Here is a 24,096-nt window from a genome sequence, read left to right as displayed (position 1 = left end):
AATACAATCAGTATATTTCAGTATATGACTAGACACATTATTTTGATACATAATGGTGGTTATCTTTGAAAGGTATAGTTTTTTTACTGTACAAACAAGGTAACACATTTTAATAATAAAAAAGTAAAGCATGAAAGAACACTGATGAAACACAGCTGACTCATGACAAGAGCCCACCCTGCAACCACATCCACTAAGTCCTTCTGAGCAGTCAAGGCTATGCTTGGTACTGATGCTCTGTGGCAATGAAGAAGTCCTCCAGAACACTCCTCAGGTACTCAAATGTGGGCCTATTTTCTGGGTTTTCCCTCCAGCAGAGGCACATGATATTATAAAGTCCATCTGAACATTTTTCTGGCTTTGGCATTCTGTAGCCCTGCTCCAGGTTCAGGATCACCTCAGGGTTGGACATACCTGAACAAGGACAGAAGTGGTCTTAAGTATTAAAGTTACATCATTTTCATGATCATCAGTGGCCAATGGTGGTCTCACCTTGGCCACCCCAATAAAAATGTAAGATGCAAATGTTATGAATGCTTACCAGGGTATGGTATACGTCCATATGTCACTATTTCTGTCAGAAGGATCCCAAATGACCACACATCAGACTTTATGGAAAATTTCCCATAATTAATAGCTTCTGGGGCCGTCCACTTGATGGGAAACTTTGCACCTATTCACATATGAACAATATAACTCATAAACACTCATAAATAGCATCTTGGTGAATAAGGGTTTGTTGTTACCCTCTCTGGCTGTATATTCGTTGTCCTCAATGATTCTCGCAAGTCCAAAGTCTGCCACCTTGCATATGAGTTCATGGGACACCAAGATGTTGGCAGCACGCAGGTCTCTGTGAATGTAATTTTTCTGCTCAATGTACGCCATGCCGTCTGCCACCTGCAGGGGGAGACAAACCACCAGTGTCTACCGGGATCGACTATGTATATACTGTATAAGCCCAATGGACTTCTCATTAGGTACAGCTGCACACCTTATGAAAGTGTCATACTGAGATGGATTTCTAATCATTTCTAATAATTTCAAGTTGTTTTAGTTATAGCTACATGAAATATACATTATATATATTTTACAGCGCTGTGCAACTTTACACCACTGAAAACTACAACTGTGATAAATATGTTGTAAATTAAATACTTCTCTAATCGTATAATTTGTGGTTCCATTGAAATAGTTAATAAGCAATTCATTGAATTAATTTAAGACTGTATAAACTTTGATCTGCTGCTATAAATCATTTGATAAGAAAAACGGAGTGACCTGCATGCTTGTCAAATAGTAATAAACGATGCTAATACAATTTGCATTAAGGTCAGCATCTGCAGGATGTAGACTATAATACGTGGAAGAAAGTTTTTTTTGTGCAAAATACTAAGCCAACGTTTATTGTTGAAAGTACCATCATTTATATCAATTTAATAATTATTTACAGAAAGTAATAGTGTGCTTGTTTACAGTCATTATATTGGAGCTCATTACACAATATATTTTTGCAGGTTTAGCTTTTTGCGGCATTTATTCAGCATGAATGTTTGTGTGTGTGTGTGTGTAGAACTATTTGTGCAGTGTATGTTTTGGACGCCTGAACAGAAATCTCCTAAGTCAGGGAGGTAACACTTCCTTCGGGCAATTTTTCATCCAGACTTGACAGCATCTCTCATCTCCACCCATGTTCTCCACCCAGGTACACAAATGTGGCCGATGAACACCACCTTTGCCTTTTCCTAGTTTAGCCCTCCCTTTAACCTTTACCCAGTTACCAAAGCATACCAGCGATATAGCCTAATTCTTGTCACAACTGCTTTTTTATATAACTGACCCCTTTTTTTTGATAAAATTGAGGTATGAGCTTCCTGGAAAATAAACAATGATGGGATTTCAAGAATTTTGTTGACTTGGTCTGAGGTGCACATTTCAGACCTGTAAAGAATGTATGTCATAGGTGCCATTGGCCCAGCAGGACTTGTCAGAAACTTGACATGTGCACCAGTCTGTTTGAAGACTTCAGTGGTTGGCACCGTAGTTAGGAAACTGAGGGCCTCTGTGTCCACACCCCGTAAAATTGCAATAACAAGAGACATACAACAGAACACCGATAGATCACTCTAATACACCACAAGGACGCAGATCACAATCCATGCAAATTCATGAAAGGTGAACTGTGAAGTAGCGAGGGAACACTACTTGATTCGCTCTTCTGGGTGACTCAAAAGAACTTGAGTTGAGTCCCTAAGTAAGATTAATCAGGTTTCCCATCAGTAGTTTATGCCTCGTTGCTATAGTGGCTGACCTCTGTTAGGTTCTTGCTGACAGAAAGTGAAAGAATAAATAAAATAGTGACCCTGAGCTGCCTTACCTGAGATGCCATGTCTATCAATGCTTTCACTGACAAGTGACTCCCCGGTGTTGTTTTTAGGTAATCCAGCAGGCTTCCTGTCAACAACATACAGTAAATAGAGTCATTAAGACTGCTCTTAGAACATAATCTATTTTGTTTTCATTAAATGGAGGTAATGATGCGGATTATATATACAGTCAGTATAAACTATAATGACTTTTGTTGGGCCGCCCTGAGCAGCAACAACTTCCAATGAGACTCTTACAGCGCTGTGGAGGAATTTTGGCCCACTCATCTTTGCAGAATTGTTGTCATTCAGCCACATTAGGGGGTTTTCCAGCATGAACCGCATTTTTAAGGTGTCACAGCATCTCAAAGACTGTACATTTGACTAGGCCACTAGTCCTCCTTTTGTTTTTCTTCAGCCATTCAGAGGTAGACATGTTTTGGATCATTGTCCTGATGCAGAACCCAAGTTAGTCTCAGCTTGAGGTCACATACAGATGAATTCATTGTTTCCTTTCTCACAGCAAGTCTTCCAGGTCCTGAAGCAGCAAAACAGCTCCAGACCATCACACTATCACCACTATATTTTACCAATATTATAATGCACTTATAATGCGTTATTTTTTTACACCAGATGTAATGGGACACACACCTTCCAAAAAGTTCAACTTTTGTCTCGTCAACCACACACTATTTTTCCAAAGGTCTTGGGGATCATCAAGATGTTGGGGTCATAATGCCTCTCACTATGGTTAGCTGAAGTCCCAAAGCTTTAGAAATTGCTTTGTGACCTTTTCTGGATTATTTTGTGTGCATTGGCTAGCATTTAAATTTGTTTGATGATCTAAACAATGTAACACTTTTTCACAACACTGTAAGTGGCTTTGACTGAGGTGTTTACTTTTACTAATTTTACTTTGCAATGATGTGTGTATAAAATGTGTTAATGTCAGGTTAATAATATTAGTTTGTTAAAAACAATGCTGACAATTTCCTCATAATGCAATAGCATGCAGGCATATACGTACGTAAGCAGATGTACTTGGACCACAATAGCAGTTCATATCTGGGAACATAACAGTGGCAGGAAGTACATGTAGCATCAGTCAAGTTGATGCTAAGTCTGACAGTCGACTGCACTTCCTGAGATTTTTTTGGGGGTGGTATGATTAGAGCAGAACAATACCTCTGCATGCCAGCTAGCCACATCAACCCAAAAGGAAGCAGTTAAAAAAAGGAATGTCTCCGCCAGGAAAGAAGAGGCTCTGCTGCCCTTTGCCTCGATTGCTTTTGAAGTCGCAGAGCCCAAATGAATGCTCTTTGTCAAGGTCACACAAGGAGGCTCTGACGACACGCTTGTTATTTTTCCATCTTTGTTGTCGTCGATGGGAAAGAAAGGCACAAACTGAAAAGACGGGAACTCCGAGCCATCCTTTCTCTTGACAACAGAGGCAGCAATTGTTTCCTGTCTTCACGTGGATGGCAGACAAAGAGAGACGCTCATGTAGAGCCGCTGCTGGTGGTTTTTACAGGCCACTTATACTGGACTTTTACAAAGGAACTCCATTCAGTCGAGATGTAAAACTGAGGTGGTTTATGACAACACCACGGTTAATTTTGGCATTGTTTTGTGTGTGACAAGAAATATTCAACCTCTGGAGATTGACCTTAAACCTTACTTAGCCAATGTTTTTATCACTTGTGTGTTTACTCATTGTTCACATCCCTATTGTTATTGTTAAAAAGAAAATGAAAGGAAGATCAAGTGGCAAGATACGGTACAAACTGCCATTGTTGTTTACTCCAGTAACTGGGCTGGCCAGAATTGGACGACATGTGTCAGTGCATGTGCTCTTAAATGCGTGTTAGTCCCTGCGGATGCATGTGAGCGCTACTGTTTCTGGAGAGGAGCCAGCCATCATCATCATCATCATCATCATCATCAAGAGAACAATAACTTGCTGAATCACCTTCTCCATCTCTAACACCCACCACTATCCACCCACCCCCCCAGTTAGACCAGAGGGACTTCCCTTTGATTAGTAAACACCAGTAATGTTACAACATCTGCAGGAGCATGCAAAATCAGTCAAACTTCACCCACCCGTTTTTCATGAAGCGTTCTGAAGGTACACATGCCAGGAAATTAATTTTGGTGATGATCCAAATAAAGTTGCTGGCACAAAACTGTGTTTTCACTTTTTGCTGTTACACTTCACTTGCATTGAGTAACCAACCAGATTCAGCAAGCTACACTTGCTGACATGATTTGTCAGCCAAGCAAGTCTGAAAAATATGAATAAGACTGTTTGGCCTTGGAGGAGGTGTGATTTACTGAGTGCTTTCTTGTTTACGGTAGTTTGTCTGTATTTGGCTGACTGTGCTCCACCATGTGCTGTATACGGTAACATGGTGGGTAGTTGTGGTTGGCTGTTGAAAAGGTCTACAAAATTCACTGACTCACTTTAGAGGAGAACACATGAAATGTACTCTACAATATGACTCATGAAAAAGATAAAACACCAGGGGCAGTCCGGGTGTTGTTCAAGCATGTGTCCTCCAAACCAGAGACTGAAACCAAACTGACATGTTTGATCCTGAACATGGCTGACATAACACTGTCTTTGTGCTTGCGCCAATGTCGTTTTCTGGATTTAACCATCGACTAAATTCTGATTCATTTTATCTGTTGAGGCCTCTTACTGGCAGATGTCTCATAAAGTCTCATACATAAGTCTCATACGTACCGTTTTCCATGTACTCTGTGACAATAAAGATGGGCTCCTGGCTAACCACAGCAAAGAGGCGCACAAGGCGAGGATGTAGTAGGTTTTTCATCATGTTGGCTTCTGCCAGAAAAGCTTCTGCTGACATTGTGCCGATCTTCAGAACCTTAACGGCAACATTTCTGTCATTATTGTAGACACCTGAAAATGGAGAAACAACAGGAAGATATACTACATTTACATTATTGTACATGACACTCTCGCTGAACCTGTTGTCTAAAAACCTGACAAGCAAGTCAAGATTTAAAGTTGTGGTGCACTCAGGTGTTCAAAATTGAGAAAACATATTGGATCGGGATTGCTGTACTGGACCATTATGGTGAAAACAGAGCTGATCTGGAAGCCAAATCTCTCAATCAATTTATGTTCCCACACTCACTTATGGTCATGAGCTTTGAGTCGTGACCGAAAGAACGAGATCGCAGATACAAGCGGCTGATATTAGTTTCTTCCGCAGGGTAGCTGGACTCACCCTAAGAGATAGGGTGAGGAGCTCAGTCATCCGGGAGGGATTCAGAGTAAAGCCTCCTCTCCTTCACATTGAGAGCAGCCAGTTGAGGTGGCTCGGGCATCTAGTCCGGACCCCTCCTGGACGCCTCCCTGGTGAGGTTTTCTGGGCATGCCCAGCCTGGAAAAGGCCCTGGGGCAGACCTAGGACACGCTGGAGGGATTATGTCTCACAGCTGGCCTGGGAATGCCTTGGTGTCCTACCAGTGGAGATGGAGGAGGTGGCCGGGGCCCGGGAAGTCTGGGCTTCCCTACTGAGGCTGCTGCATGTCTGCATGTATATACTGTATACATGCATATATGTATGTGTATGTGTGTACATGTAACAGGCAGCAAGGCCTCCACCACCAGAGAACCACCGGCCCCACAAGGGTGGTCACAACCAAGACCCTCCAAGACCCAGCCCCCAAAAACAGCGAGACACCACTCCCCAAAAGGATAGATGGGTACCGGGGGAGCCACAAAGCCAAAATGACCAGTAGCTGCACTGAAAGCTAAATAGTGCATGCTGACTCTCGGGAAAACACTGTCCCCTAGTGGTTTGCTAGAGAATTGCTAGTCACGAGCTCAGCCCTCAGCCTCTATTCTCATAAAACATCTCTCTGAGAAACTACAAAGCTAAACCCAAATTCTTATTTAATTGTTTTTGAAAAAAGGTTACGCAATATTTACTTTCCGGGGTAACCAATGACATATATGAAGAAGCTATTATGTTACCAGTTCAATTTCTTGTTCGGGAGAGAAATATTATATGTAATAAAATTGATCAGCTTGTGTTGAATCTTAAGGATTCCACTGTAGTATGAAGTGACTGCGATATGCGGACAAGTTCAAGTGTTGGTCATGTTTTCCACACACACTGTGGCAATAGTTCATCACAGCTGGTATGAGGGCGTTTTTAAAAAGAAAGGAACTATGCCTCCAATTAATGATACAGGGGTCGTGACTCAGATTATATAACTTTTACCCATTTAAACAACTACTTGGCCTCTGGGTGAACTTGAACAATGCATCTACTGTTAACTAAGAATTCCTCAACTGCAGAAGTTCCATGGAAAGGTAGATTCATAGAGTTTTAGTTATGCTGCATGACAGGGGAATCCCTTGCCTGATCCTCAGGGTCAAGCTTGCCCACACTTAAGAATATCTTGATTGTTTTCACTTCATAGATGTTGCCTAGTGGAGTTTCTTGCCTTATGAATGGGGTTGGGAGCATGGGGTTGCTTTTGGTCTGTACTGTGTTATTAAATCTTAGACTAATTTGTTTGGCCATCTGAAACACAAAGCTAAATTTTGTTCAAATAAAATCATCAATTCCACCCTCGGCCATCTCTGTGTGCATGTTCTCCCCGTGCATGCATGGGTTTTCTCCGGGTACTCCGGTTTCCTCCCACATTCCAAAAACATGCTAGGTTAATTGGCCACTCCAAATTGTCCATAGGTATGAATGTGAGTGTGAATGGTTGTTTGTCTATATGTGCCCTGTGATTGGCTGGCGACCAGTCCAGGGTGTACCCCGCCTCTCACCCCAAGACAGCTGGGATAGGCTCCAGGAAAAAGCGGTAGAAAATGAATGAATAAATAACATCATAAACTGACCCACATTGGATTGCTTTTAGAATATTCAATGTAAGAAATGTATCAAAGTGGCCACTGCGTATAGAAGAAGGATAATAATAATCGGTATATTACAAAATACAAGTTGGAGTGCTGGCATTGATGTGTTTTCCACATAAACAGCAATACGTCCAGACATAAAGGTCTCTCTTACCCATCCAGACGTCTCCAAATTGGCCTGCACCAAGCTTTTTCACCAATTTCAAGGACTCTCGAGGGATCTCCCACTCATCTTGCCACCAAGGTTTCTGAGGTGCTCTTGACTGGCAAGGCTTCACCAACTTGGTACACAAACCATCCGCATCACCTGGGTGATGAAAAGTGAATTAGAAGAACCCGAAGATATACACGGCATGTGTCAATGGGTGCTGGATAAACATACGTGAATGGTGCTGGACAAGCTCCTTCAGTGAATTAAAAGATAACTTGGTGGTGATGTAGAAGCCACCACGATCTAGGTTTCGGATCCTGTAGTGCTTCACTCCATCACCGGTGCTTTGGTCCAAGTCCCTGACTGATAAGGAGTATGACCCTGAAACAACAAAAAAGTGCAAAAATAGTGTAGTTTGGATGGTTTAGATCTCCATCTTTTGCCTCGTTCTTGTCAAAACACACGCTGCTCACTGCAGAAACTGACACCTGTTGCAATGTGGTTGGAAAGCCAAACACAAACACACCACCGTTCTTTTTTCACTTTTTTCAACAGTTCAACCATAGCTTATATCTGTACTGTACGGTGCTGTGTGCCATTCGAGTTCATTTTGGTAAATTGGATTTTACAATTTCCATAGGTTTTGCTCTATAAGTGTTTGGTCTACTCCTGCTGCTGCAAAAGGAGAACTCCAGGAATTGAGCCTGGGCTAAGGCAATAAAATATGCTTTTTGTGCTGCTGCACTACATATCCACTGTATGAATTATTGTATAATTAATGTCCATTATTCTGAAAAATCATGGTAAAAAATCATGGTAATGATAACCATGATTGGAAATATCGAACACACACACACCCTTATCAACCAAAATGTAATAGCTTGTTAAGATGTCATTCAGTCATTAAAAAATAAACCAAGGTGGCTATGGTTTTTGCAGAGTACAGTACATATTACTGTTGTGTAGTGATGGCATGCATCTGTCACCTGGGGTTGTTTCACTGTCACGAATAAGGAAAGAGCCTTTTGTGTTCCCGGGAGCAAGCAGGAGTCTCATGGCGTCGTTTCGAGAAATGTTCTTAAAGAACCACCTGCAATATGCAAAAAGCAGCTGAACGGTGCTTAACGATGCTTTCAGGCTGGTGAACCGGTACTGTGGTATCACTTTATCGCCATGTGTGACGTACGGTTCAGTCTCCACTGTGTTCATTGCAACAAAGTTGTGTGGGATGAAGCCCCGCTGTCCTGTGGTAAGAGATTCTGCCATATACCACTCTGGATCATCCCTGGATGTCAAAAACAAAGTTATACCATGAAATAGTTACCCTTGGTAATGTACTGTGCATGCTACAAGGTACATTGTTTTTTGTTATCAATTTGTTCCAAAAAATGACCATAGGAAATAATGTAAATCCAATTAACGAATGGTTAGCGCGCAGGCCACACAGCTAGGAGACCTGAGTTCAATTCCTGAGACCTGAGTGGAGTTTGCATGTTCTCCCCGTGCATGCATGGGTTTTGTCCGGATACTCCGGTTTCCTCCCATATTCCAAAAACATGCTAGGTTAATTTGCGACTCCAAATTGTCCATAGGTATGAATGTGAGTGTGAATGGTTGTTTGTCTATATGTGCCCTGTGATTGGCTGGCAACCAGTCCAGGGTGTACCCCGTGAACCCAGGTAAATAAAACAAAATGTTGAGGTCAAAGCTCACCTGTTAATTATCTTGAGTTTTTCTCCCTTCTCAAACCCCAGGTCACCATCATGTGTGGGTTCATAGCTGTAGCAGGCCACCGCCAGGTTCTCTGCAAATGGATGGCCGGCAGAGGTTTTTGACAATGAAGTTTATATTTTTGCTGATGAATGTCAAACGACAATTCTGAGTAGACTGATCTTTAATTCATATAATTCGTCTTTTCATGATTATTCTACACAAATAATTCATTTTGTGTTAGACCTTTGCCGGGACAACCAGCAAATGCCTAAAAGTGATGTTCTTCTCCAATTTTGGATCAACATTTACAATAAAAGTGACAATTGCCATTGTTCAACTAGTTCACAATGCAGGTTTAGGTTATGCTTCTACGTATTTCAAGTACCAAATGTATGGGTACACACCACTAGTGAATGATAATCTAAGATGATCAACCCAGTTGTCAGGTTAGTGCTAGCTACTGCAACACACCTTTGCATCTCAGGACGACTATGGTGCATTCATGTTTTCACACGTCATACAACGTGTGAAAACATGATCAATGCTAGGCAGTTTGATTTGCATTTTTATTTTTTACTGGACTAAAAATGAACTGACCTGTGACCTGAAAGACCAAGGCACATACTGAACTGTAGTGTACTGTTACACAAACAGAAGAAAACTACTGTACCTTGTAGAGGAGATGAAGGTGGTGAAGTGGGAATCAGTTGATCTATATCCTGTTTATAGATGACAGGATAAAGGTAACATGAAATAAATTGTGGGAATTTTACTTTGTATCATACAGCAACATTTTGTAGTTCCCTATAATACACATTGATGTAACAACTATAGTACAGGAAGTTAATGCTGTAGTGTAAACTTGCACTTACTGGGTTGCACGATCGTGGAGGTATGGGACAGTTACAGTGCTCACAAATGACATCCAAATTCTCGATCCATTCAGTGTCCGAGTAATCTGAACTGCAGTTGCATCCCATCTTTTCTGCAAGATAACTTCACTTTGTCATGCTATATATAACAATTCATAATGGTTAGTATGAATGATTATATAAAATTCTAAACATTGAATTTCAGAGATTTGCATTGAGGACACAAGAAACACAAAACTACCACAGATGAAACCAAAATGTTCTTTCAACATCACATGGTTCACATTGGAAAAGAACCAGGTCAGTGGGATAAATGTAGAATCTATCTCCCCCAAAGTCTCAGAGTCATGGGAAAAAAAATCATGCGGACCAAGACTCCAAGGAACACAAAATTCTTGACTTTCTTCCTTATGCTCTCAGTGGAAAATGTTGCTTTTGCAAACAAAGTCAGCATTTTCCACTGAGGGACTCCTCTTCTTATGACCTGCAGATTAAGCTTTTCCAAAATAAACCCCACAAATTGTTATTCTTTGATATTTTTCATGCATAGACAGTACTGACCAAAGAAGGATTTGTATTTTTATGTCTATTTTTCAACAACTGACAGATTCGTTCAGTACCCAGAAAGATGCTGAAAACTGTGTAATCATTGTTGATGATAAATAAAACAATGATTCTGAATTATTATAATTCTATATGATAAACATTGTTGGCTTTTTTCACAAAGATCATATCTCCACCTGTAAATATTAGTTTCTTTCTGTAAAATTCTCAAAATAGGCTGTATATACATATGTAGCTCTCTCATACATTGTATATAGAATTTGTCTATTATGAAATTATCAATCCAAATATCATTTGTAATTAAAATCATATCCAAACATACGTTTATGTGTAATGTTTTTTATATTGATGATCACAATGCTCTACTCACCTCTTTTGCTATAAAACTTGACTTCACAGACCCAACAGTATCAGAATTTAGGTTCCGCCATAGGTATTTTCAATAAAAGCAGCTATCTAGTAATCACTTTTCATCACTTGTGCAGTAAAGATATCATCATCCGCCTGTCTTGTTTGAACTAACTCATTTCTTGAGTGTCGGTGTGTGTCTGTACACACACACAGACACGCACACAAAGGAACACACTTTGAAGAAGCGGAGGAGAGCTTCCTGTCGTTGAGAGGATGAGGGTTGCTCTGCAAGCATTTAACAGGTGCTTAGTGTGCAAGCATTGTAGCTGGAGAAGCGTTTGGCTCGTGGTGAAGGGGTTAGGACAACACTTTTCCTAAGACATGATTGTTCCAGTACACAATCCAGTTCCAGTTTTTATTCTATACATAACAGTCTTGGCACCAACCGTTGACTTACATGCAGAGAGCTTTAGAATTGTCTTTCACTGACTGTCATGTGGTCTATTAGTTTACATTTTTCTTCCATTGATATAATTTACCAGACACTACTCATCTGTCACAAAATGCAAACTATGGTGTCAGGTTGAAGAGGTGAGGTATCTTTCGAAAAACCTTTCCACTGTGGACCACATCTTTATTCTTGTGGTGAGATGCTGAACACTGCATGCACAGATAGGAAGTGAGTCCAAACATGACAGGAAGTCTTCTGAAGTGTGTGCATGAAGGACTGCCTTAGAACAGACAGTGTAGAATGTGTATTTTATTTACTGAATTATCCTAATGTCTGAATATTGCTTGTTTGCACGTATTACACCACACAAAGAACAAATGGACCCAAAATAGTGGTGAACTGGCTCCTTTTAGAGATTTAAACTTAAATCATGCTGTTTTCTTGTTGAGTACTGCTATTGTCAATAGAAAAATATGCATATTGTGGCAAATTCTGCATTTTTAAACCTAAATTAAGCACAAAAGCATAAGTATATATGCTTAGGCATAGGCATAGGCATAGGCATAGGCATAGGCATAGGCATAGGCATAGGCATAGGCATAGGCATAGGCATAGGCATAGGCATAGGCATAGGCAATTAAAATTAAAATTAAAATTAAAATTAAAATTAAAATTAAAATTAAAATTAAAATTAAAATTAAAATTAAAATTAAAATTAAAATTAAAATTAAAATTAAAATTAAAATTAAAATTAAAATTAAAATTAAAAAAATATTTTAATTTTTTAATTAATTATTAAAAATATTTTTAAAGCTTAAATGTTAATGTATCCCTTTCATTTGTCATCTTTTGCATTGGGAATAGTTTTATGCACTATAAAATAATGCGCTTGAGAGTCAGCCGCTGATTATGTCATAAAAGGGCAACGTAGCTGACTTCCAGTTCCTGTTTCCATGCTAACAATAAATGCATGTAAACAACAAGGATGCTGTCAAGAACGCTTTGTGATTTAAAAAAAAACATTAAGAACACAGCTGAACTCATGCAGTGTATTAACAACACAACAAAATGCGCAGATTATTATACACTAACTGGAGAATGTAAAGTGATGCAAAGTTGTGCTGTAATTTTTATATGTTAACCGAAAACACGCTAACCAGGGTGAACGCTAACCAAGGTTCCGCTGTATTTGGGTCGATCCACCCATTTATACAGAACAGCGACATAAAAATACCACTCCAACTTGCAGTGTCAAAGGTACTACAGATTTTACATACTGAAAGTAAGTAATAATTTCTTTTGTATATTACATTATACACCACAATACCACTAAAAACAGAGCAATGCTGTGTTATGGGATTTCTTGACCTTTTTACAGGCGTTCCAAATGAAGTGTGTGGTGTACGTATGAGATGAGTTGGTCATCTGGTACATCGAATGAAAAACATCCCACTTGAAGGGTATTCCCATTTTCCTCATCAGCACTGATGCTTGGAAATATTACAGGAAATCATTCTATTCTCCAGTTAAAGTAAGACACTATGATTATATCATTATGCGTAATGTTTCCTGTCTTTTTCACCTCCCATGTTGACTAAGCAGGTGCAGACACGTTCATATGACACACTGACGCTTGTATAAACCTTTTAAAGCAGCGTTTACTTCAGTGACGTCTTTGAAATGTGTTTCTAGATTAAATCAAGTGTCCTGATATGTTTATCTGTGACATGCTTTATTTCCAGTCCAGTGTCAGCCTCCGCTCTTATAATAACAATGTGGAAAAGATGTGGGGAAAATGTCAAGGGAAACAAGCTGCAGGGCAGAGCAGAGTGGCGAGAGAAACCTAAGTAAGCAGCACTTTATTGTAAAGAAACTCAATGACAAACAAAGCCACAGGGTACAATACCGCGACCTCTATCCATTTTCTATATGATATTCATTTCCACTGTAGAGGTTCCAAGGCACACACGAGGTCATCCATGTCCTGATGTATGCCACGTTGGCAACAGTCCTAGAGTCGTGCTCTCTTTCACACAGAGACTACACTCTGCCAAGATTTCTTGTACCAATAATTGTGTGTAGCAATATCTGTACTTCTACTCTTCACATGTTGGGATGTTACACTGGGATGGTGTCGAGTGACTTCAAAAGCATGGGTACATGATACAGTGTATGGACAAAAGTAGTAGGTCACAGTTCCCCTTTCAGACCAGATAAGCTTCCACTCCACTGGGATGATTTTCTACAAGATGTTGGCGTGTGTCTGTGGGAATATTTGTCCCGAGAAAAGGGCACAACCACAATGTTTGTTTTAGTTCGGTCTGCTGTTGATACTTTTGAGTTTTAAACTATTTTGGTGCTTTTCCTGTCTACATTTCAGAAACAGATGATCAGAACAGACTTGAACTTGACAGATTCTTTCAAATAAACGAGTGGCAAGTACTGACAGCAGCCAGCAAGCCAAGCTAACCGGATAAGTGCTTTAGTTCAAAGTGGTTGCCTGGCAACAATGCCAAACAAATAGTAAAATACCAGTATTGCCATTATTTTACGCCTGATAAAATTTTAACCACATTCATAGTGATCTCTATTGTATCAAAAGGTCAAATGAGAGCATAATAAAACATGCAGACTTTTAAAATCTGTTTTGGTGTCTTTAATATTGACTTGCAATTAAAATGTACATCCTTATTTGCAATTTAGATCCTTTTGTATGAACAACCATGCATTGCCTCACAAGAAAATATGTAACTCTTCACTTCATTAAAGCTATTGGTCATTTGTGGCAAAGATAAGGAACATATTTTGTTCTCTTTGCAGACACAAAGCTTAAAATAGGCACTTAGCAGTGTGTATGTGTGTGTGTGTGTGTGTTGTCATGGAAAAAACACAATAAGACCCGCCTCCTGTCTGTGATCACTGTGGTGGGGAGGACATGGTTGCTTTGGGTTGGTAAAGAGGTGTCAAAATGCTGCTAAGTGACATGAGTGAAACACATTAATGTGGGAATGTGGCCAAAAGCTCACATAAAACATTTAGTGTAATTTATGAGCAAATAAATGGTACTCAAAATGATCGTACTAGCACCTCCATTTTAAATTCAACTAGACAAAAGAGTACATGTATTCATTCGCTGGTCACAGCATGAGGAATATAATGTCTGATACATCCCTTGCTTTGCAAATGTACCTCATGTAGTGGTGCATCTGTGCTAGCTTTTGCATGCTGGTGTGTACTTTCCATGGATGACACGCCATTGTGTATTTTGCAAATAGCTTGCACCCATGCTTCCCTTTGTTGACACAGTTTAGACCTCCCAAAGAGTAAATATGGACTCAACATTTGGTGGTATGAAATGGAACAAAAAACTTTAACATAGTGAGAAACGTCTGGAGTTGATGTTCATCTTGGTGAGGCCCAGGTGTTTCAGTGGTGTGGACAGAGCGAAGGTGGCCTTCATGGGGATGTCACACAGCAAATCGGACTCCTCGTCACACTCCTCCAGCTCGTATGTTGCATTGTCTAGCATCTCCTTGTGGCGCTCACACACCTGCTCCACTTTCAGCTTGTGGATCTCCCCACGAAGGCGGATCAGCTGACGAGCCAGATGGTTGTCCTGAACTTGCATTTCCCTCTTAAGGAGAGAGAAAAAGTGAGCCGTTACAGTATCAACTTTCACCAAAGTATGTAGAGCATCAAGGTTTCAGGCTGAGAGAAAACACTTGAGTGTAGCTGGACAACATGATGTCAGTCATGGATTAATTGACGACTCTAAATTGTCCATAGGTATGGCGTGTGAATGATCGTCCAGGGGGTACCACGCCTCTCGCCCTAAGTCAGCTGGGATAGGCTCCAGCATCCGCTTGTTACCCTAGCCAGATAGGCTTTTTCATAGAAAAAGTGGTAGACAGAAGTAAAGTAAACAGAACCCAAACACACTCGACCATGTTACATTATTTACACTTAGGATACACTTCATTATGTACACTTGCACAATCTCAAGAGATCCACTGAATCAGAAATACTGTATTTGAAGATGAAAATAAGGATCAGAATACTTTGATACTTTATTGAGGGGGAAAGTAAAGCAAATGTACCCTAATGATATACAAATAAGGAAGTGCATGATCAAGAATCAAACAGTAAACAGACAATGGCTATATTAAAACACACATATCTTGAAAAGGAAGCTGTTATAAAGTCATTCTCCACTGCCAGCTAGAGCTAAAAGAGATTGGATTTCAGTATCAGTATATGATATTTGACGGTTCTCTTCTATGTTTATTTTCATGAATATCTGTGTTTTTGTGTTGTTTTTCGTATTGTTACATTGGAACTACAGCTATAGAACACAGGAGGGCTTTGAAGGCAGCATTTGAAAGACATCACAAGTGTATGTAATAAAAATAATTAATCGTTTTTTTAAATTTACCCAAAATATGTGTCATATGTGTCATTTATATCAAATCAATACCAACGTTTGCAGTATCACACACCACCTAGCTTAATTAGCTAAAGTTCTGTCGGACTCACCAATTCTTTCCTGAGAAACTGCAAGGCGTCATCAAGAGTGTCAAAGCCACAGATGTTTGGGATCACTTGTGGATTGCTGTGTTTTAACGCAGTTTGGTTGTCAGACTCGGGTGGGTGTTTGCCCTTCCACGGTCCACTCTGGAGCCGCTCCTGCCACTCCAGATAGGATGGTCTGCGAGTCTCTAACTTCAGCTTCTCCGTCAGCGCCTTCACCTTGTCCAGACCTCCCGTGTCTCCCTCGCCTCCTGAATGTTGTAACTCCATATGAGCAGAGATGATCTCAGTGTAAAATTGTTGCCGTGGACCTGCCTTTTTAAGCGCCACAGGTCCGAAACTCCTTTTTATAGGCGGTTAGAAGCAATGGCCGCCCATCCCACTTGCCATAAGGATCCTTGTGTGTGGAAGTTTAACAAACAGGAACATATATTACCACTCCTCCATAAACTATTACGTTGTACTGCCGCACACACTACATTTATTTCAGCTCACATGCTTTGTGATGTTCCACTGTGTTTTCTTTCATCAGTTGTCATAACGAATGAACAGAAAAGAAATGGATACTATGTTGTTAAAATTAGACTCAGCCGGAGATAGCTTTTCAACTTAATTTTACCATGCCGCCATCTCGTGGTTATTTGTTACATTACACCTTGTCCTCGCATGATTCAGTCATAACTTCATTTTCTTGTGTACAAGTACATGTTAATGAATTAAAATATCTTTGAAAAGTTCATTTAGTAATTCATAGATTCATTACGCAAGTATTTCAAAAACGTATTTTTTTTTAAAATATTTTTGATGCTTACAGTGTACATTGATTACAGCTAATAAAATTCAGTATCAAAATGTTTAAACATATTGTAAACTACTGGTGAGCAAACTTCCTAAGCCTTTAATTCTATGGTGTCCAAAGTGCGGCCATGATGCCACTTATGGCCTGTTTTTTTTAATCGTCTCTCACCATTGTAAAAAAATGCAATTAAACAAGAAAACGAAAAATACTGCAAAAATTGAAAAAAAAGAGCAATAATTTTACAAAAATAACACCAAATATTTGAATATTAAAATCATAGCATTCAGGCAAAAAATAGCAGAAAGTTGAAATATTAAAGACTAAAATACTGTTTGGAAAAAATCATTTAAAACATCATAATATTATGAGAAACAACTCAAACAAAAATGCAATTTAAAATAAAATGAAAAAACAGGTTCGGTAAAAGTTACAATATGACAACAATAAATTCAAAATATTCTGAAAAAAAATGTAGACAGAAAGTAAAGTTAAATACTAAAAAAATATATATAAATTAAGAAGAAATGTAAAAGTAGCTTCACATCCATCTGTTAGTCTGAACTCCATCCATCCTTTTGTCTGCACAGGGGGCGTGGGTATGCTGGAGCCTATCCCAACTGACTTCAGGCAAAAGGCGGGTTACTGGACTGGCCGGTAGCAAATCGCAGGACACATATAGACAACAACAACCATTGACCCTCACATTCACAACTTAGATTCTGAAATGAACCTTTTGCACAATATTCAAATGTATTGTGATGTTCCTTTACAGTACAAAAAGTAGATATATAGTACCAGCACTTGCATTCATAAATAGATGTGAATAAGTGCTAATGGTTTAGTTCATTTTGAACATACTTAACAAAATTACAATAAGGAACATGATATGGTTACACTTGCACAAGACAAGTGACTCGTGTCTAACAGATCTGAACATCAAGCTCTTCAGACAAGAAAACAGAAAGAACGAAAGAGAAAGAAAAGAAGATGTGCACTTATAATTGTTGCCGCCTGAGCAAGCAACGGCTTGCAACAGTATTAAGAACATGTAATGCATGTTAGGGCCTATGCTCGGGGGGAAGCGGAGGGAAGCACCCACTTCTTTTCATGCAGCTGAAGCCGGGCCAGTAGAAGGAAGGAGAGGAGGAGTAACAGTGAGGGAGTTTGCTTTCATTTTCATGCAGGCAAGGAAGTGATTGCAAGTCACTAGCAAAGCTTGCTAGTGCTTGATTTGGGGTGAATGGAGTTTTCTGAGCATATCAAGACTGCCAATGTAGAAGATGTTGTGCTCCAGCAGCCTCTGCACCCACCTAGCAGAGGCACCCTGTGTGTCACCGGCCACCACCTGCTCTTCTCGGACCGGCAGGAGGACAGCCCTCGGCAACTTCTGGTGCTCCTCAGAAACATTGATGCTATTGAAAAAAGGTGAGGACATTTGAGTGAGTATGTAAGCATGTAATAGACAAGCATGACATTTATCCCCCCAGCATGGTAGAGCATGATCTACTTATGTGTCACTCACAACTGTTTGATATCTAATAACACCTCAAATGTCTTTTAAGCAGTGTGGAAAACCTTTTGAGCTACTTCGGCCTCTTTTCTAACACGGGCCGCAGCGAAAGGTTGGAGGATCATTTGTGTTGCAATGTCAGCAAAGTGTTGCACCTACAGCCGACAGGAAATATGTTGTTGTTGCTGCTGTTCTCCCTCACAGTTGTGTGTGTGGCTCGCTACTACTAACAGCTTTTTCATGTCATCTGCAGCTTAAAAACTTACAGTTTTTACAACAAAAAGGAAGTCCCATTTAACAACATTGTGCAAGCCCACGTTTCTGCACTGCCCAGGCCAAAGCATGGGCCATCTAAAAGGAGTATTGTTGCAATTGTTTGCTGTGTTTTTAAGGGTTTCTGGATCTTCAGGGACCATCGTCATCAAGTGTAAAGATCTGTGTGTGCTCCAGTTTGACATCCCAGGCATGGAACAGTGTCTCAACATCGCACAATCTATCGAGGTATGATACATCACTGACATGAAACGACTATCCAAGCAGCTTTCATAACTTTCATTTTTGCTTTCTCCAGACCCTGTCCTGTCTGGACTGTGTGGTGGAGATGTACCCTTTCTTTTATAGACCATCCAATGCCATCCCATGGGACCAGTGGGGCCTCTCAAACCCTGAGAAGCATTACACAGAAACAAAGGAGCTTGTAAGATAGAAAATACACAACACAACACAACTTTTTTCCCAATTGTGTGCCAACAATCACATGACAGGAATGTGCCAGGGAAAAAGTGCTGTGTGGTGGGTCAAGATTCAGGATATCCCTTGTTCCAAAGATTACAGTTGTGCAATCCTGACAGTGTTAAAAGTCAACATCCCAATGTACTGTGCATCATAATTTGGTCTAAATCTGCAAAGATGCATTGACTCTTACTGCATGTAAACACCACACATGTACAGCTTATTTCCTCTCTTCAGCTATACAACAATAGCATATTAAAAAAAAAGAAAAGTAATATGTTGTATGTGTGACAGCATATCACAGAAGCTGAAGCCTAGAGGTGGTATGTAGTACTAATATGACATCACAGCAAACTGATTAGATGCTATGTAATGTCACTATGCTCTATTTGTAAACATTTCCCGCTGTTATTTGAGTTGATATGCTTTGATGGCACCCTGTCCCATTTGCAGCATGAGAGGTGGAGACTGAGCACTGTGAACCAAGACTACTCCATATGTCCATCTTACCCCCCCGCTGTCATTGTGCCTACGGCAATCAGTGATGACACGCTAAAAAAGGTGGCCAAATTCAGGCAGGGTGGACGCTTCCCTGTCCTCTGCTACTACCACAGGAAAAATGGCATGGTGAGGCCTTGGGGTCCTCCCTTAATTCTCTACACTTTTTTTAGCTTTATTGTGTTTGAATAAAAACAAAAATCTCTTCTCAGGTAATCCTGCGCAGTGGGCAGCCGCTGGCGGGAGCCAATCGGAAGCGTTGCAAGGAAGATGAACTGCTCCTGCGGTGTGTGATTGAGGGCTCAGACAAAGGTTACATTATTGACACACGCTCACCTCAGCAGGCACAGCAGGCCCGCATGATGGGTGGCGGGTTTGAATCCAAATCATGTTACAGCAGCTGGAAGAGACTGCACAGACAAATGGAAAGGTGTGTATAAGAAAAAAACAGATGCCTGTCTTCACAGTGTCATGAGTTTGAGTTGCATATTTAATAGAAAAGTTTCAGACAGAAGAGCTTCAGATAAAATGAAATGAAAGGTATACAAAACTGTTGTGAGACCAGCCATATGGTTTGGCCTAGAGACAGTGCCACTGAGGAAAATACAGGAAGCAGAACTGGAGGTAGCAGAGATGAGGATGCTGAGGTTCTCATTGGGAGTGACCAGGATAGATAAGATCAGGAACGAGTACATCAGAGTGACATTACATGTTAGAGGCCTTGGAGATAAAGTCAGAGAGGCCAGACTGAGATGGTTCAGACATGTCCAGAGGCGAGATAGTGAATATATTGGTAGAAGGATGCTGCGTTTAGAGCTGCCAGGTAGGAAGCGTAGAGGAAGACCAAAGAGGAGGTTAATGGATGTAGTGAAGGAAGACATGAGGGTAGTTGGTGTGAGAGAGACAGATGCAGAAGACAGGGTTGGATGGAGGAGATTGATTTGCTGTGGTGACCCCTGAAGGGAAAAGCCCGAAGAGAAAGAAGTATCTTCACAGTGTCATGATTTCCAAGCTTCCTTGAACCATCTGAATATACACATGTAACTAATTGTGTTTGTATAGGGGGAAAACACTCCAAGAGAGTCTAATCAAGCTGGTGGAGGCCTGTGCTGACAAGTCCCATAATATGGACCGCTGGCTCAGTAAGCTAGAAAATTCCAAGTGGTTGTCTCACGTCCAGACTGCTCTGTCAACTGCTGGCCTGCTGGCAGAGTGTGTGGAGAGGTAGGCATTTGTTCCATGCGGTGTTTACCACATGCATATACAGTCCACGTGTATCCTCACTAGTATAGTATGGCCTACTGTTTTCTGTTTTTGTGTTTGGCCCAGGGATGGTCACTCTGTTCTGGTTCACGGCTCTGACGGGATAGACTGCACTCTTCTTATCAGCACTCTTGCACAAATCATCATGGACCCAAGTTGTCGTACACTTGAGGGCTTCCTGGGTCTTCTAGAGAGGGAGTTTGTACAGGTGCATGCAAGGATTGGTCAGAAATCAACCATTCATGTTCTGTACTACATGTTGTGTTCAGGGTCATGGTAGACACTGAAGCCTAGTTTTATTGAACAACAATTTGTGTTACATTACTAAAGCACTGATTAGGAATTACACCTTTCTGTCTGCATGTTGATAAAGCAATTAAAGATTACCTCCCAGTGATCGGCCACAGAGGAAACTAATAGGAAACATATAATACATTGATTCAACAGTATTTATACTTACACTCTTTTACCACATGTATATATTCCTGATCAAGATTGCTGAAAAATTGCAAGAATTTATATTTTGTACTCTTGGATCTTAACAAACTTAAGTCACTTATTGTGCTCCTGCACAACCTGAATCGCCATTGTTCCATTGAAGAAAAAACCTCCCCAGATCATGTTGGCGCCCCCTCCTCTGTGCTGTGTGGGAAAACATCTCAGTTGGGATCTCCTCGTCATGTCAGTAACGTTAGAAGTCACCAGTACAGTCAAGGTTACATTTTTTCTTCTTAAGATCCAACTGTGAAAATGTATATTCTTACAATCTTTCAACTGGTCTTAATATTTTCATCAGGAGTGTTTAATATTATACAGTCCTGCCTCGTTCATCACGGTCAATTGGTTCCAGACCTCAATATGTGAATTTCCGCAAAGTAGGATTCAATATTAATAAACAAAAGAGCACAGAAAACATATTTATGACTATTTAAATATGGGTTTAAATATTATAAGGGCCCTGTAGACATATAATAACAACCCAGTAACCACTTTTACACTGACATAACAGACAGCCACATCTAGCAGAGCAAGCTACCAAATTAGTTTGCCTCTGCAATATACTTATTGGGAGTGGGGGAAAAAAGAAGCCAAAAACTTACCACTTCCACACAGAGGGAGTGGATGGCATGTCCTTCTCAGCTGTAGCATATCGGCTTGATAGCCAGTCTCCATGTAGTGTGAATGGGAGAGATTCTAACCGCGGTATAGCGAGGGACGACTGTAAGCAGTATGTGAGCAACGAGTGCATAGGTAATTGAGTGTGTAATTTATGTATTTTGCCTTTGCTCATGTAAATAATTTGTGGGTACGACAAGTGTATGTTAATAATATGTTAATAGGTGTCCTGGTTGTCTTTGCATATATGACCCTGCAATGGACAATGGGAAGAGATGAATGGATACAGTATATGTATTGTATATTTTGCATATGAATATATACTGTATGTATTCCCTTTAGGCAGGACACCCATTTCAACAGCGATGCGCCCACTCAGCCTTTTCCCATGCTCGTCTCCAACAAGAGTCCCCAATCTTCCTTTTGCTCTTGGACTGTGTGTGGCAGCTATGGTGCCAGTTTCCCCTTGCACTCGGCTTTTCGGAGGCGCTGCTACTGAGGCTGGCGACTGAAGCTTATGCCTCTAATTACGGCACCTTCCTCTGTAACAGTGATACGGAACGGTCAGTCTTGCCTTGATTCTTGAATTGATGGTAAACATCATGTTGTACTTACAGTCATGGAAAGAAATTAGGATGGGATGTCATATAAAAACTACTGTATTCGAAACTATTGAACATACCTTAATAGAAGTCGCACCCACCAAATTTAAGGAGAAAAATACAGAGAGACACTTTAAACCTTGCATCACTCGTTAGCTACTGTGAGACGTTTTTTTCACCGAAATTCAAAATCAACTTCAAGCAGAAGTTGTAGTAATTCTACACTTGATCAAACTTACTTAAGATTTGTCAGATCAAACACGATTGCTGCATAAGAATTGTGATATTGCGGACATGTGTGATACTGTCTGTTTGACTACTCTAAGCATCATGGGAACTGCAGTTCTTGGAGCCATACATTGAAAAACACTGTTTTGGCTAAACACATTTAGGACACTGACATTTTAGCAACATGCTGTATCTCATCCCAGGATGCTGTAAGTGTCTTAATTTTCCCTGTGTTGTTCAGAATGAAACCTGACATCTAATTCTATGACATTTGTCCTGTCTGCTCAGCTGTGCACTAGAAGTGAAGAACAAAACTCACTGTTTGTTTCGGGCCCTGTTGAAGCCAAAGGAGAGAGAGCAGTACACCAACCCACTGTATGAGCACACCAAGTTGGCTATTTGGCCCTCAATTCACCCACAGTCCTTACAGCTATGGAGAGGTGAGCTTTGGTTCACACATGAATTTATGACTGCGCTATTTCTGCCGTGCTGGGCCCAGTTTTCCCTCCCTTTCTTGGCCCCACTGAGCATCTGTGTATTTGCATATTTGCTTGCCCCATCAATTCTATTCTGCATTATTACTGTAATTATACGTTTTGTAAGCTCTTTAGAAATGAAATAACACGCTTATAGTGGCTCTTACACTCACATTACCAAGCGGAGTAGACATAATAAGAGAAAATCAGACTGAAAATACATTGATGAAACGTAACATAGACTCATATACACATATCACTAACCTACGTTTTGTTTTATTTGATATGCTTATGCTTGTATGGTAATAATAATTACGTAATTGTACATAATTACACACTAACCTGTGAAAATACCGCAACTTGTTTGATGATGATGATGCATCAGTGTTGTCAGGTCTGGTGAGGGAAACTAGCAAGTAGCTCTCTGAAAACAAAACAAGCCATTGTTTCCACAAATCAATAATTGTACAATTTCATCCATCCATCATAATGTCTTACATCATCCTCCATGAACCATGAAGTTCCCTGCTAACATCGGGTGAAAAACAAAGTTTTGCATTTCAGTAGTTCAGTACTAGTTCATACCCTATGTTTCTTTTTAAATTATTCTATATCCCCTTGAGTTTGTGGCTTTTTACAGGCTTTTTTCTGAGGTGGACCCAACAGACCCGTCACTTAGAAGATGTCCAGGAGGAAATAAGGAACATGGTCAATGAGTGGGGGAAGACACCACTCAGCTAATGACCGTTCATCAACAAAGACACAACAGATGTATTTATAAGAAGGAATGATACAATGTATACCTTGACGTTCCAATTTTGATTCCTACATCAGTCCTCATTAACATTGGCTGGACAGTGTTTTTTAGTGTAAATGTAAGACTCAGTTACTGTTGACACTGAAATAAAAAATAATATTTTTGTTCATAACTGTGTTGTTACATCTGGAGTAAAATTAACATTTATAAA

At 40.3% G+C, this 24,096-nt stretch overlaps 3 protein-coding genes and 1 long non-coding RNA gene across 5 annotated transcripts; 1 reads left to right on the top strand and 3 right to left on the bottom strand.

The window, feature by feature from the left end:
- Window positions 1-61: 61 nt before the first annotated feature.
- lck (LCK proto-oncogene, Src family tyrosine kinase) lies at window positions 62-11,091 on the bottom strand. Its single transcript, XM_058090242.1, has 13 exons — window positions 10,946-11,091; window positions 10,012-10,124; window positions 9,810-9,858; window positions 9,140-9,230; window positions 8,613-8,711; window positions 8,413-8,516; window positions 7,658-7,807; window positions 7,430-7,582; window positions 5,113-5,292; window positions 2,378-2,454; window positions 747-900; window positions 542-673; window positions 62-414 (listed from the first exon to the last, which is right to left on the bottom strand). Exons 2-13 carry the CDS (start codon window positions 10,117-10,119, stop codon window positions 218-220), a joined length of 1,494 nt encoding a protein of 497 aa, XP_057946225.1. The 5' UTR covers window positions 10,120-10,124; window positions 10,946-11,091; the 3' UTR covers window positions 62-217.
- A 2,095-nt stretch (window positions 11,092-13,186) lies between these two features.
- Window positions 13,187-16,449, bottom strand: fam167b (family with sequence similarity 167 member B). Its single transcript, XM_058090581.1, has 2 exons — window positions 15,911-16,449; window positions 13,187-15,011 (listed from the first exon to the last, which is right to left on the bottom strand). The coding sequence occupies exons 1-2, from the start codon at window positions 16,172-16,174 to the stop codon at window positions 14,748-14,750; spliced, it is 528 nt and encodes a 175-aa protein (XP_057946564.1). The 5' UTR covers window positions 16,175-16,449; the 3' UTR covers window positions 13,187-14,747.
- A 1,412-nt stretch (window positions 16,450-17,861) lies between these two features.
- Window positions 17,862-23,998, top strand: zgc:154055 (uncharacterized protein LOC556036 homolog). 2 transcript variants are annotated; one of them, XM_058090478.1, is made up of 11 exons: window positions 17,862-18,128; window positions 18,269-18,325; window positions 18,606-18,714; window positions 18,785-18,910; window positions 19,399-19,572; window positions 19,656-19,873; window positions 20,506-20,667; window positions 20,773-20,914; window positions 22,165-22,385; window positions 22,941-23,092; window positions 23,769-23,998. In XM_058090478.1, exons 1-11 carry the CDS (start codon window positions 17,944-17,946, stop codon window positions 23,867-23,869), a joined length of 1,647 nt encoding a protein of 548 aa, XP_057946461.1. In that variant the 5' UTR covers window positions 17,862-17,943; the 3' UTR covers window positions 23,870-23,998. The 2 variants fall into 2 exon arrangements, with proteins under 2 accessions (XP_057946461.1, XP_057946462.1); XM_058090479.1 differs by lacking the exon at window positions 18,269-18,325.
- Window positions 17,931-23,990, bottom strand: LOC131140735 (uncharacterized). Its single transcript, XR_009132455.1, has 3 exons — window positions 23,471-23,990; window positions 19,780-19,853; window positions 17,931-18,115 (listed from the first exon to the last, which is right to left on the bottom strand). It is a non-coding gene; the product is annotated as an uncharacterized LOC131140735 (long non-coding RNA).
- Window positions 23,999-24,096: the final 98 nt, after the last annotated feature.

This window comes from Doryrhamphus excisus, chromosome 13, assembly GCF_030265055.1.
Source record: "Doryrhamphus excisus isolate RoL2022-K1 chromosome 13, RoL_Dexc_1.0, whole genome shotgun sequence".
In the NCBI taxonomy this organism is placed as follows: Eukaryota; Metazoa; Chordata; class Actinopteri; order Syngnathiformes; family Syngnathidae; genus Doryrhamphus; species Doryrhamphus excisus.
The sequence above is the reverse complement of the archived record's forward strand: the minus strand, read 5'-3'. Positions and strand labels throughout refer to the sequence as shown.